The sequence below is a fragment of the Nasonia vitripennis genome, chromosome 2, assembly GCF_009193385.2.
Source record: "Nasonia vitripennis strain AsymCx chromosome 2, Nvit_psr_1.1, whole genome shotgun sequence".
NCBI lineage: Eukaryota > Metazoa > Arthropoda > Insecta > Hymenoptera > Pteromalidae > Nasonia > Nasonia vitripennis.
In genome coordinates this window covers 22350873-22363639 of record NC_045758.1, presented here as the reverse complement: position 1 = coordinate 22363639, position 12767 = coordinate 22350873, and the positions used below count along the sequence as shown (strand labels likewise).

The window sequence follows — 12767 nt, the reverse complement described above, 5'->3', positions numbered from 1 at the left end:
CTCGCCTATTCGCGACTAAAGTAATCCTTATTTGCACCGTGAGGTAGCGCACGAGCGTAGCGAGTGTGATAAACGTGGTGCAAAAAAGGACTACTTTAGTCACAGATAGGCGTGACTTAACAGCGGGTTTTAGCCACACTATGCTATAAAGTAATTATTATTGGTACTTCTTTATTTTTTCTTTATCATTAGTTTTTAAATCATTATCGGATTCCGTTGGATCGTCGTCTTCCAGAAAAACAGTGAGAGCATTAATTCTTTTGTAATTTTCAATTGAGTCGTAAATTTGTGTTGAGCTATCCAAAGCCTTCGATTTCGATGCCGACGATGAATTAAATTTGCGATTCACTGAACTTTTTCCTCTTGCGCTCGCCAGTTTAAAAGTCGACCATTTAAGGTTTAATAGGAATAAACTAATATTTTATTTTTGCAAAATATCGCGACCAACCTCTTATGACCAAAGAGAAAACAGAGCGGAAGTTATCATCGATTGCGGAATAAAACATAGAATCGAATACTATATTAGTGGCACTTCAAGCAATCAGCATTTCTTGCATTTATTGTTCGCGAAATGTCGATCGTGCTTAATTAGCAGTTGACGATGAAAATCACTCTACTTATTTAATGATAAGAATACTCATATGAGCAAAAAATGTAATAAGCGTAAAAAAAGACAGGATATCTAAATAGGATTATCAATTCAGTCTTTATTATTCATAACTATCTGATTCATTATACACTCAAATTCTGGATACCCTATGCGATAATCATAAAGCATAATTTCATGTAAAATATAGTTTTTAAAATATAATATAGTACGTCATTCTTGAAAAAGTCTGTTTCCGGGTTACGAGCGTACGATACGTACATACATACATCACTAAATGCGTAATTTCACAAAGAATTATAAAGTTGAATTTTATAAGTAAGATTCTTTATAAATAGTCGCTTGCATCAAGACCAGCTCGACGCTTTTTTCTGAAAATATCTACACATTCATATTATTTTATGTTATAGACTTATATAAGGTATAATAATTGCACGTAAACGTTTTTAATTTTAAAGCAAATTACTAAAATTCTTTCCTACTTTTTTAGGGCGTGTTAATTTTTTTCATTGATTTCAGACCTCAGTATAATAATACTTGGGCCATGAAATGAATATGAATGGAGATGTAGGTTTTATGTGACAATTTTTTTTTTTGATAAGTTTTTGTTGAAGGTATAATAGTAAACACATAAATAATTGAAATGAGATTCGCTATATTGCCTGTCAATTGTACAATATATTACGGTATATTTATATTGCAGATTTTTTTTCATAGTTGATCTTTTTGTAGTGATGATAATTTGGACTTTGAATATAAACATTCAAGATAAAGATCGAATGATAATAAATGCAATATCTGTACATTATTGTGGCATAATGTATGTTTTGTCAATTTATCAATTCAAATGGAAGACTAAAGTATTTGTTCGGTGTGTTTGAAATATATTCGTTCTCCTCTAAGTAAACATATAAATAACTAATCATCATTTAACGGACGGATAATAATAAATCATGTTTATAGAAAGCTAATAATCAACTTCGATTATTACAATAAAAAATGTAACAAAATAAAATATAATTACAGCTATAAAAGATTATTGTGCGACAACAGAGACATTTTAGCATCTTGTCAAATTTCAAATATAAAAAAGGAACTAAAATTTATTTAGCAGGAGAATAATAAAAAAATACGTATAAGAATGTGAGATTCCGTTGAAAAGCTCAATCATAAGAGATAATCACGTTTTATCTTTGATATGAAATGAACATACATTATTTAAAATTGTGCACGTATTAATATAATAGTTTAATTAAAATTAAATGCGATTTTTCTTGTCAATTCAGTTTGATAAATTTGTTGGATTTTATAACATGCTTAGGTTCGTACAATTAACTTATTCTTGATGTGCATTAAAAAAGAGCATCCATCGTCCAAAGTGTATCAATTAAGTTGCGATTAATGCGTGCAATTTTCTGATGATGCGAGAACTCGACTCAAAGTATTAAATAAAAAAAAATGAACACAACACGAATAATGTTTTATTCTCGTCAAAGTAACGCACATACTTATTTCGGTATAAAAAATACACTGTAAAATCGAGTAATAAAACAACAAAACCGACACACACATATATATATATATATATATATATATATATATATATATGTGTGTGTGTCGGTTACGTGATCTAAACACACACACACACACACACACACGTATATATATATATATATATATATATATATATATATATATATATATACGCGTGTGTGTGTGTGTGTGTGTGTTTAGATCACGCGCTTAAAAAAACAATTTACACAAGAATTATAAAACACAAAGCTCCAAGCTAAAGCAAATTCAGAGAGCACACCTGTTGGTGATATATTCATATCAATTCATACACATGCATACAGCGCCGGCTTGTAAATTTCAATTCATCGCATCTCGTGTCGAAGAAAAAATAGTCATTAGCGACTCACTGCTGCTTGGTGCTAACAGCAGCTTCCTGAGGCAAAACGATGCGTTTGGTGAGGTAGAGCGGCGTTTCCGGTTTCTTGTTCGGACTGCCGTTGTCGCGCAGGCAGTCGTTGATAAAACTGCACACTGTGCTCACGTAGACGTCGCGGTAGGTGTTGAGGTGCTTGACGTGGGGCGAGCCCGTGAATTGGACCAACTGCGTGCGCACGCCACGTTCTGCCCGTCGGCTCGCGAACTTCTCCACGTCCTGTGCCAAGCAGATGGGCGATGTTGTGATTCGAATTAATTATCCATACGCAATCGTATTTTATATTCGAAACGCGTACAGGCGTTGCTAAACAATGCTCATGACTTTCCTTCCGGTAAGCCAGGCTATATAAGTATAGCGACGCCGCATTTAAATGCTTTAGAGATACAACTGCAAACAACATAATCATCCTGTGCGGACGTTGGGTGTTAAAAATCGTCGCTTACGTAAAAGCTGTCGTAAAATAAAAAGACCCGCAAAAACTTTGTACTTGAAATTGAACCGCGCGCGCGGTATATAATCACTACTTCTTTCGCGGAATCTCGCTGCATATTTTTGAATATTTGAATGTTCGAGCAAGCTATTATATAGAGCAGATTATATTGTAACATATATGGCAGATATACTCACAGACGCGCGTATCAACGAATCAACGTCCGAGTACAGGAATATCTGCGGCCAGGAGTACGGCTCCTCCGTCAGGGATATGGGATCAGTTTTTATCACCTCCTTTCTGCCCAAAGCTCGAAAAATTATTATCTGCAAGGCAAAGTGCAACGAGATGAGTCTGATTGAATCTTCAAACATTGCTCGAAATCGAACGGGTATATTTTTAGACTACTCTCGCGAATACAAACGTGAGCCACGATATGTGCTAAGTAGTGTGTGCATACCTCGAAATACCAGACGAACGAGAAGAATAGCGTGAGCGCGAACGAGATTGGGATGCTCGTCAAGGGGTGTCCGCCAATTATCGCTTTCAAGGCTTTGAACAAACTCGAGACCCGGTTTTCTCCCGGCGAACTGTCGAAGATGACACCTTTTACCTGAAAAAAAAACAGTATTATTTTTCATTTCATTCATTTTCGTTTAGCCTCTTGCCAATATAATTGAGATGTCCTTTCAATGAACCAATATCGTAAGTTGACCAAAAATATTAACGTCAGTGCGATAACGTACATAATACACAATGTGTAAGGAGAGGTAAGAGATTTTCACTTTGCGACTATAAATGACACATTCGAGCACACTTTGGCGTGACTCAAAATACACAAATAAACAACGTGTAAAAAAGTGCTTTGACTCGCGGTAAACATACCCGGCGGTATAATATATACCCTCGCCGGAAAAGCCGGTCAATACCGCATCAACACTGAGCTGTAGAGACACATGCACGCGCGCATATACTTAGACAGCGCGAATGAACTCGACCATCGACGGAAGACACCAACGTACATACATAACGTATACACAAGAGTGAAGAGATAGATACCTTGAGCGGCGAGCCGGCTTGTTGCATCGCGCGACTGATGTGGTGATAAAAAGTGGCCCCGCCGTTACTGAACACGTGGAAGATGACCGGGTGTTCGTCCGAGCACTTCTCCCGGATCAGCTGGATGAGACGTCTGCTGACTCGCGGCAGTCGGTCCTGCCGCCAGAAGACGTACTCCATCGGGGCCGTGCATCGCAGTGTGATGCAGCTGCGATATGGAATAAAAATATATTATGTCTCACGAGTTCAATGTCGAACTTTTTCAGGGCGGCGGTGCAAGGAGGGACATTTAAATTATACGTCACGGCTAGCGGACGTTGCGCAATTTTCGCACTGATGATGACCGGGCGATATATATGCATTTAAATTATATTCTTGCGTAAGCCGGCTCGAGTCGTCGTTAGCGTTTGACGATGATTGTTATTGGTAGTAGGTTTATGTTACCGAGTAATAGTTTCATTCTTCGGTTCAGTCAATGCGCTCTTCCGCTCGATGAGCAGCGTGCGCTGATACTATAGAGGAGTAAGTAGTAGTAGTATGATCGTTCGTCGGCATCAAAAAAAAAGTTTCATCAAATTGTAATAAACTCGATTTCGCAAGATCGACCTTTGATTATCGTCGACTTTTTGCGCCGATGCGAGCGGTTGCACTCTTTTCTATGTATCTTGTAGTCACGCGTTATATATTGAGGCAAAGAAAAGGCAAAGCACGGCTACCGTTGATAAACTTGACGCAAATCGACAAAAAAGACAGGCTCGTTATACCTCTCGCGCGAATTGCTCAACTCGTTGGACAATTTTATTAGTATGTGACCGATACAATTTTGTGGGAATCACGTATAAAAAAAACTCTTAGCAGCCGATGACTTTTCAATCTCGCATAATAAGCCGAGCTGTGACAAAGTGCCTTTCACGAGAGCTTGCAGCGAGAGCTTTACAGCCGCGCGCCTCGGTAATACAGCTATACCCTCGCGTTTACATTACACCAGCAGCGCGCAGCGGTAGCAATTGATCAATAATCGTCCGGTCTCGATTCCGCGTGTGTGTCGCGAAAATTAAAACAAGCTCCGTCGAAACAAATATTTGCAAATGAGAAAAAAAGCGCACCTCCTCTCCTCGTAGATGGCACTGTACTTGGCGAGGTACTTGTCCTGACAGCCGGCCCATCCCAGCAGCACGACGAGCGGTCTCTTCTGCTCCTCGTAAACGAAGACGAAGTCGTCGACGGACCTGACGGAGTTCGACGAAGCGGCCGGCTTCGCCGCGCCCGGGAACGTAAAGTTGTACTCAAGCTCTTCCCGCTTGGCCATGTCGAGCGCGGCTCAGCGCGACTTCCTTCCGTCCTGCCGATGTCTTTCCGCGCAACTGATGCCCCGTCTCGTTTGCTGCCCGAACAGAGGCGGCGGCGGAACGAGGGACATATACGCGCCCCACCACTGATGCAGCCGCGCCGCTGGACGCCAGAGAGGCAACTCGTCGTCCTCGTCGCTGTAGCCAGCTGATCGATACCTATATCAAGGGGTCGCTTATGCTCAGAGAGGATTTATGTATATGCGGTGCGCCTGATAAGCGATATCGCACTTATTACTGCTTGTCAGGTGTGTCGCGGGGGATTATATCCTATAGGTATAAGACTGGAGATCGATGAATTTTCGGGCGTGGAGCTTTTCGCCGAGCTTGCAGGTTATTTCGGGAAAGGAGCTTCAAAACACGCTGGCTGGCTGCTCGCGCCTCTGTCGGGATGATTCGGCACTTTTGCTGGCAAACGCGGTATGTATATTATTATATAGCTTAAGCTAAGCAAAATATAAAAGCTTTGTATATGAGCTGCTAGAAAATAATGATACAAGGCACATTTTTCGAGAACGATAAACAAGAAAAATCGGAGGGTATGCCTTCTTTTTTGAAATTTGTTGCTTTTGGATTATTTTGAGATTTATTCTTAATTTTCTCCAGCGTTTTAAGATCTGTATTTTGATGCGTATAACAACAGAATCGCTATGGAATAAGCAAAAAGTTTCGCACGAGATACATTTTTCGTTTAAAATACATAAGTCTATACTATATACTTAAGAGATGAACATACATTTCGAGAAGGAATGGAATATTGATCAGTGCAACGTTGATGAGGATAGCGAGTAAAGGTGTGATCTGCGATATTGATTGAGATAGATATATACCTAGATGCCGCGTCTAGTCAGGCATACTGGTAGCTATATCTATACACATAGTTATTATGTGAAGAATTTTTGATCGCTCGAAAATCTGGTGCTTTTCTCGAATAAATTTTTCATGATCTTCGAATTCAATACGATTGTTATAATATACATAATAGTCCGCGAAAGCGCTTCGTAAACCGTTGGTAGTATACAAATATAAAGAACAACACTTACCCAGAAACCAATATATGCGCGTGAAATCGACGACAAAAAGTTTGTACAATTGGACAGCCGAATAAAGAACGAACTATATAATATGCATGCACTTTTATACGTGCGTATGTGATTTATACCAATATATATCAACATCGGCTGACTTAGTAGCAATTAGCTTCCTTTAATCTTTCAATGACATGCAAGAAAAATGCGATTCGGGGTTTGTTATAAAAAGATAAATTAGCACTACATACATTAATTCGACGCATTTCGTAAAGATAATAATATGATGCTAAAAATATTTTACCAAATATGCATTTTCCTAGCTCAAATAAAAGTGTTTTCGAATGAATAAAGGGATATTTTTTCAAATCATTCACGCGTTTTCACGATGCGAGCGATTATATTGCGTATTTTTCTTTTATTATCCAGGAAATGTATTGCTATTAATTGTTAATTTTGTTATTTTTGAAATGGTAAAAATCTTGGGTTTACCGAAAGTGCGATAATTTATTCAAAGCTGTAGGGGCACATTTATTAATTAAAATCGAAATTTCAATTGAGATAGAACAGAACATCCGTAAAACAAACAACAGTCCAAAGTCCATCCTGTATCGGTCGGAATAATGACTTGCCATCAGAACTACAATCAAATCTATCGACAAATAATTCACAATTCCATCAAATTCGAGTTTGAAAATATCGTCGCTCCCAGCAAAAAGTAGCACATTTCTTTATATATTAGCGACGAAAACTAGCAAATTTCAATTCTTTGACGAAGACGGCACATCGTGCTTTATTCATATTATCGTCGCTTTGCTGGGAGTGACTAACGATATATTATTGTTTATTCGATATTCCATCTAAGGTGCATATAATTACATCCAAACGGCCATTCAACCAAGACTTCTCTCTCTCTCTCTCTCTCTCTCTCTCTCTCTCTCTCTCTCTCTCTCTCTCTCTCTCTCTCTCTCTCTCTCTCTCTCTCCCTCGCTCAATGATCGTGCGAGGCGTACTTATCATAAGAGCTGGCGCATGCAGCATCAGTGCAGTAACAGCAGCGGTCGTCGACGCTACTCACTCATGCACGATACATACAAATGGCATTGATGACTCTAGCGCGACGCTATTCACTAAACGCGCAAAGATTCTTTACGCGCACGTGCGGGCGATGCTTAGTCGGAAACACGCGGACAGCTCTCTTGTGGTGATGTCATAATATATACGTATATAATTCTTCGGAGTTGCGCGAAATCCGCTCGCCGCGTGCAAGTTTATTGGTTTATTATAGTTATTAGATATGTTATAGGTATGTTGGCAAGTGCATTAACTTTTTTACAATTCGTTGGCGGCTGCGGTATTTAATGAAGAACGGCCGGGCGCGGTTTACTTAATTGCGCTATTTAGAGTATTCTGGAACGAATGAAACTGTATAGTGTTAGCATGAAACATGCTAATTCCCGCTGCGAAAAGTGCAAGGTGCAACTACTAAGTACGTGTTTGGCGCGAATTCTGAAATATGCTGCTCTTCGTAAAGGACGACGAATTATATATACAGATTACTATATTATATTATGTAACATTGTGCAACCGTTACCAAAGGTTGAGCGATGGTTAGATTATTAATTTAATTGTGAAAACTTGAGAAAAAAATTCCTTAAATAAGGAATGACAAATCTATATTTATAGCACAGTGCGGCTAAAATCCGCTTTTAAGTTGCACCTATATTTTTGACTAAAGTAGTCCTTTTTTGCACTGTGTTTATCGCACGAGCGTAGCGAGTAAGTACCTCACGGTGCAAATAAGGATACTTTAGTCACGAACAGGCGTGACTTGCGGATTTTAGCAGTCCGTGCTATAAAATTTTATATACAATACTTGCTCACAGCCTATATTGCGTTCTAGGTAATGCATTACCTGACTAAGAAAACATTATTATTCACACGATGAATTTATCTTATTTTTAAATATTTCAGTTTTTCCATTTTTATCAGATCAGCACATTTCTTATACTTTTTTAGAAGCTGTAATATTTGCGATTGAATTTTAAAACCTTTTCCTATAGCTATTATATAACAAACATCAAATACAGAACATACAGCGAGCCAACAAAATAATGACACACACGGTTTGTTTTTTATATGCAGTCAAAACTTAATTATTAATCAAATTATTAACAGTAGAGTAAAACAAGCTATTTTGAACGTCCTGTTTCGGTTGCGCTGGCCTTGATACCTCGGAGCTTCATAAACTCGACGTAAACTGACCATAAAGGAGTTCAATCGATAAGTTGAAGGAATTCAGACTACGCAGTACGCGGAGGTTCGTGGAATAATAATCGAGTTTCGGCACGCAAATGCAACTACGATTGCTGTAATATCAAATAATTAAAGGATATTTTTGAAGACCACATCGCTTCAGCGGACAGTATAAAATTTCGAATCTAATGTGAGTCACGATCAATAGCGGAACAATTAAAGCGTGAGTTTTTTCGTGACGTCACCGTGATATCATGGCATGTTTCGTACCTTGGCCTCGCGTCATGGGTATAGTCATAGTTTTTAATATTTCTCAATTTTGCCCCTGGACGTCTGATGCTCAATGCCAAAAAGGAGAATAATGAGTCTAACGACTGTCAGAGCTTGCTTTGTATTGCGCCAAAAAAGAATAGTGCGTTGAAGAACAAAAATACTTCGAAAATTACAGAAATTAATATAGACATTTTTATACAGGAGCTATTACATGAATACTGTTCGTACTTTTGGCTGATGAAAATGCAAATAAAAAGCGTATATCATCGATATATACCTATATGTATAATGTGTATATTCAGGCACCTGATCACACAGTAGTGTAAAGCAGACGTATTTATTCAACCTATTTTTAACGTCTAATAATAATGTTTGCATAAATTAGAGTATAAGACAGTATTAGTACAAGATACACCTCTGTGAGACCATCGAGAATCACAATTCTTCCGATCACAAATCTATAGAGCCGGCGAATGCATGATCTTATAAAATCATTAGTAATGCATCCGCAAAAATATTGTACACTGCAATGCTACCAGCAGGAAAAGTATGTAAATGCAACATTTTGCAGGAAATGTGTCAGTATCCGTCGGATTTAATCAAAGTCCTCGTCGACAATTTAAGCTATAGCTATAAATAGTACAACAATTATTAATCGCGAATTTTTCTCGAGCTACAAAACATATTAGTCATTTTGCCTTGAAACATGCGTTAAAAATTACAATACAGTCTTTGCGGCGAAAACTGAATTACGCTAGTCTTCGCCGCGTGCTACGAAATGTGCTATAGCTATGGGTTGTTGGTTCACGGGCCGGAGCAAAAAGCAAACTTCTACATACAAGCCGCGCATATCGCTCGCGTCTTTCCGGCAACTCTCGGCACTTGGGTCTTTCCCACTTCTCTTCTCTCGTCGCTTTGATGCGGCGGCGGCGCGCGCGCATTCCCTTTCTCTCTCTCTCTCTCTCTCTCTCTCTCTCTCTCTCTCTCTTTCTAGACCGTATACACACACACTCACAGGACACAGATATAGTTCTACCTACTCCGTGTGCTATACGGCAAAGCGTTCCCCTTCTCTTCACCGATGACGTAGCCGCCTAGGCGGCCGGCGGCAATCCGGCGCCTCTGCCACAATGAACAGTCACTCGCGACGCGCGATCCCGGACACACAGTTCCCGAATTCGATTACATCAACTTCGCTCAACCGCCCATCAAAATGGTTATCCAAGTCAAGACCGCCGTAAGTACCATTTAACGCATAATACGCCATCGCGTGCATCGATTTCGGAGAACTCGCGAAACCGAGACCAATTATAAGTATAATAATAACGTGTGCGACGAATAGTCAGTGCATTACATAGCCGCTGGAATTCCCGCGCGCGAAATCGAACGTAACCTTGAGAGGCAAGAAAAATGGAACGCTACGCTCGAGTGGTGACTACACGGCGCACCAGCAGCGCGCGCCTCGCTCGATCAGAACCTGCGATAGAACCTCGCAGGTCGCAAGCATAACGTGACTCTTTTTTATCGCGTCCACGTAGAGAGCACGCGCTCTCCAATTGATTTACGAGCTTTCTCGATATATTCCTGCTAAACTATGACGGTTATATTGCGCACACTTACGAGTACTCCACGTGAGAGTCCAAGTGGCGTCGCCTCTGATGCCACGGACGTGCAGCGGCTTTCGGCGTTTCCGGCATGTGTGTCTCCGTGTCGTAAAGCGCGAGAAACGCGTGGCTTACTCACCGATTACGCGAGCACCTCGGCCGCCGCCGCCGCTTGTTACTTTTAAGCGTTCCTTTTTTCCTTGACGCGATTATACGCCGAGTAGGCATAATATGCCGCATACTTACGCATAGGCCGCGGATTGACTGTGCATATACGCCGTGTGAACGCGTATTGCGAAATCCGCATGAGTCTCGCTACTGATGGGTGACGACGATCAGCTGCAATTAATTAACATCCTCGGTACGCAGCGAGTGTACTTACAGTCGAGCTCCGGAAAACGCTCGTCGTCGGTCTACTGCATTTTCCGCGTTGAATATTATCGCGATCGGGAGATGACAACGCGGAAAACGAGTCGCGACGAGCTGTGCTCCAAAACGTATTTCGGAGTCGCGATTTCTTTTATCATTGGGGATACTGTACTTAACACTGGATTGATTACAATGATGCACTGCCTATTAATAGGGCTGATGAGCAGGGAAAATGCCCGTCTCTTAAGTAGCCCGATATTTATAGATTTCGTACAATGACTTCATGTGAGAAATTGTGTCCTCTCAGTCTTCTTGGTTGGCTGTGTAAAGTAGCTTCCAAGTGTATGTACACTCGCTCTCTGCTGGTCAATAGCAGTGGGAGAGAAAGAGAGAGAGAGAGAGGGAGAGAGAGAGAGAGAGAGAGAGAGAGAGAGAGACACCTAACTGGGTCATTGGTTCTGCTTTGCACAAATCTTGGATATATAGAGCTTAATCAGTCTGAACATGCTGCAAATGTGACATATGAATTAATGCAATGCAGCTGTTGTTTTGAAAAAATTTTCCTATACCTATAGGCCTCTTATCTTTGAAATTCTCAGATGGGTTACTCATTGCTCAATGTAAAACTTTGCGCTGAACCTGATACAATTTAACTCTTTTTATCAGTAAATCGTGCTTTATCAGACTGCTCACCTTTTTTTCATTACATAACTTCAGCAGAGAAGTCGTTAAAAAGACAGTCAATTTTTCTGATAAACATTTTCACCTGACTCAAGATTTGATTCTGCAAAGCCTCGATATGCAGTCCGCCATTAAGCGGGTTCTAAATAGTAGAAAAATGTTGAATGGTATATTCAGAAGAAAGCATAGTCTCCTTTTACAGCCAATATTCTTGGTGATGCATCATATATGAAATTGCATAATAGACAAGAATACACTCCAGTAATTGTCTTAATTATGACTAATCATACATTCCCCTGGTGATTGCAGGAAGAACTTAAGACCAAGCTCACTGAAGCTGGCGAAAAGCTGGTTGTCATCGACTTCTTTGCAACATGGTGTGGACCATGCAAAATGATTGCCCCCAAGCTTGATGAACTTTCTCAGGTATGCAATATCACATTAGTATCATATTAATATGCACTCATTACTCTTTATACCAAAATCTAATCATCCATATTTGCTATAGGAACTGACCGATGTTGTCTTCCTGAAAGTTGACGTTGATGAGTTGGAAGGTGTAGCTGAGGAATACGATGTCAACAGCATGCCTACCTTTGTATTCATCAAGAATGGCAGTGTTGTAAGTATTTATTAGTATGCCATGAAAATTGAAAGCTCTAATTATTTGTATTTTTGCAATTTTTCATTAATTGATCATTGTTTTCATTTCAGCTGGACAAATTCTCTGGAGCCAACATTGAAAAAGTCAAGCTTACTGTACAAAAACACAAGTAGTTTAAACATATCCATATTGTTATCGATCACGAATTTGTCAAATATGCAATGATTATTCAACTAAATCACAAATTTTAACGAAGTTTTGCTTGTAAACCAAACGCAAGTTTAAATAGTTTGCAAGTTCAAATGTGGCATAATGTTTAGGCCACATTATTGTCGAATTTATTAAATTTTTTTAAATGTGACGTGCTCACTCTATAATAATCACCGTAATATACAAATACACAATTATTTTTTGAAATTCTTTTTACTGCCAACCTTGATCATGATGAATTCTAAACAATACATTATTTTATTTTTATACAATAAAATTAAAATTTATTAGAAATGCGCTGTTTTAAATGTACCTTTATTTTAATATATTTTACATAAAAACAACC

At 39.4% G+C, this 12767-nt stretch overlaps 2 protein-coding genes across 5 annotated transcripts; one reads left to right on the top strand and one right to left on the bottom strand.

Annotated features, from left to right (window-relative positions):
- Nucleotides 1–681: 681 nt before the first annotated feature.
- LOC100118793 (transmembrane protein 53) lies at nucleotides 682–5833 on the bottom strand. Of its 2 annotated transcripts, XM_008211663.4 has the most exons (6): nucleotides 5628–5833; nucleotides 5154–5555; nucleotides 4048–4255; nucleotides 3449–3601; nucleotides 3186–3314; nucleotides 682–2774 (listed from the first exon to the last, which is right to left on the bottom strand). In XM_008211663.4, exons 2-6 carry the CDS (start codon nucleotides 5354–5356, stop codon nucleotides 2526–2528), a joined length of 942 nt encoding a protein of 313 aa, XP_008209885.1. In that variant the 5' UTR covers nucleotides 5357–5555; nucleotides 5628–5833; the 3' UTR covers nucleotides 682–2525. The 2 variants fall into 2 exon arrangements, with proteins under 2 accessions (XP_008209885.1, XP_031780738.1); XM_031924878.2 differs by having other exon boundaries at nucleotides 5154–5780.
- A 1645-nt stretch (nucleotides 5834–7478) lies between these two features.
- On the top strand, nucleotides 7479–12715 carry LOC100118754 (thioredoxin-2). Of its 3 annotated transcripts, none has more exons than XM_031924879.2 (4): nucleotides 7479–10190; nucleotides 11917–12033; nucleotides 12116–12229; nucleotides 12322–12715. In XM_031924879.2, exons 1-4 carry the CDS (start codon nucleotides 10167–10169, stop codon nucleotides 12382–12384), a joined length of 318 nt encoding a protein of 105 aa, XP_031780739.1. In that variant the 5' UTR covers nucleotides 7479–10166; the 3' UTR covers nucleotides 12385–12715. The 3 variants fall into 3 exon arrangements, with proteins under 3 accessions (XP_031780739.1, XP_001602650.3, XP_008209873.1); XM_001602600.6 differs by lacking the exon at nucleotides 7479–10190 and adding an exon at nucleotides 11159–11821; XM_008211651.4 differs by lacking the exon at nucleotides 7479–10190 and adding an exon at nucleotides 11456–11774.
- The last annotated feature ends 52 nt before the right edge of the window (nucleotides 12716–12767 follow it).

Bases quoted from the DNA above. Each gene is read 5' to 3' on its own strand.
- LOC100118793 (XM_008211663.4), bottom strand. From the start codon at position 5,356: ATGGCCAAGCGGGAAGAGCTTGAGTACAACTTTACGTTCCCGGGCGCG. The intron at 4,256-5,153 runs GTGCGCTTTTTT...TCCATATCGCAG, and splicing joins GCCATCTACGAGGAGAGGAG to CTGCATCACACTGCGATGCA. The intron at 2,775-3,185 runs GTGAGTATATCT...TGCTTGGCACAG, and splicing joins ATTCGTTGATACGCGCGTCT to GACGTGGAGAAGTTCGCGAG.
- LOC100118754 (XM_001602600.6), top strand. From the start codon at position 11,726: ATGCAGTCCGCCATTAAGCGGGTTCTAAATAGTAGAAAAATGTTGAAT. The intron at 11,822-11,916 runs GTGATGCATCAT...TGGTGATTGCAG, and splicing joins TTTTACAGCCAATATTCTTG to GAAGAACTTAAGACCAAGCT. The intron at 12,230-12,321 runs GTAAGTATTTAT...TTTTCATTTCAG, and splicing joins TCATCAAGAATGGCAGTGTT to CTGGACAAATTCTCTGGAGC.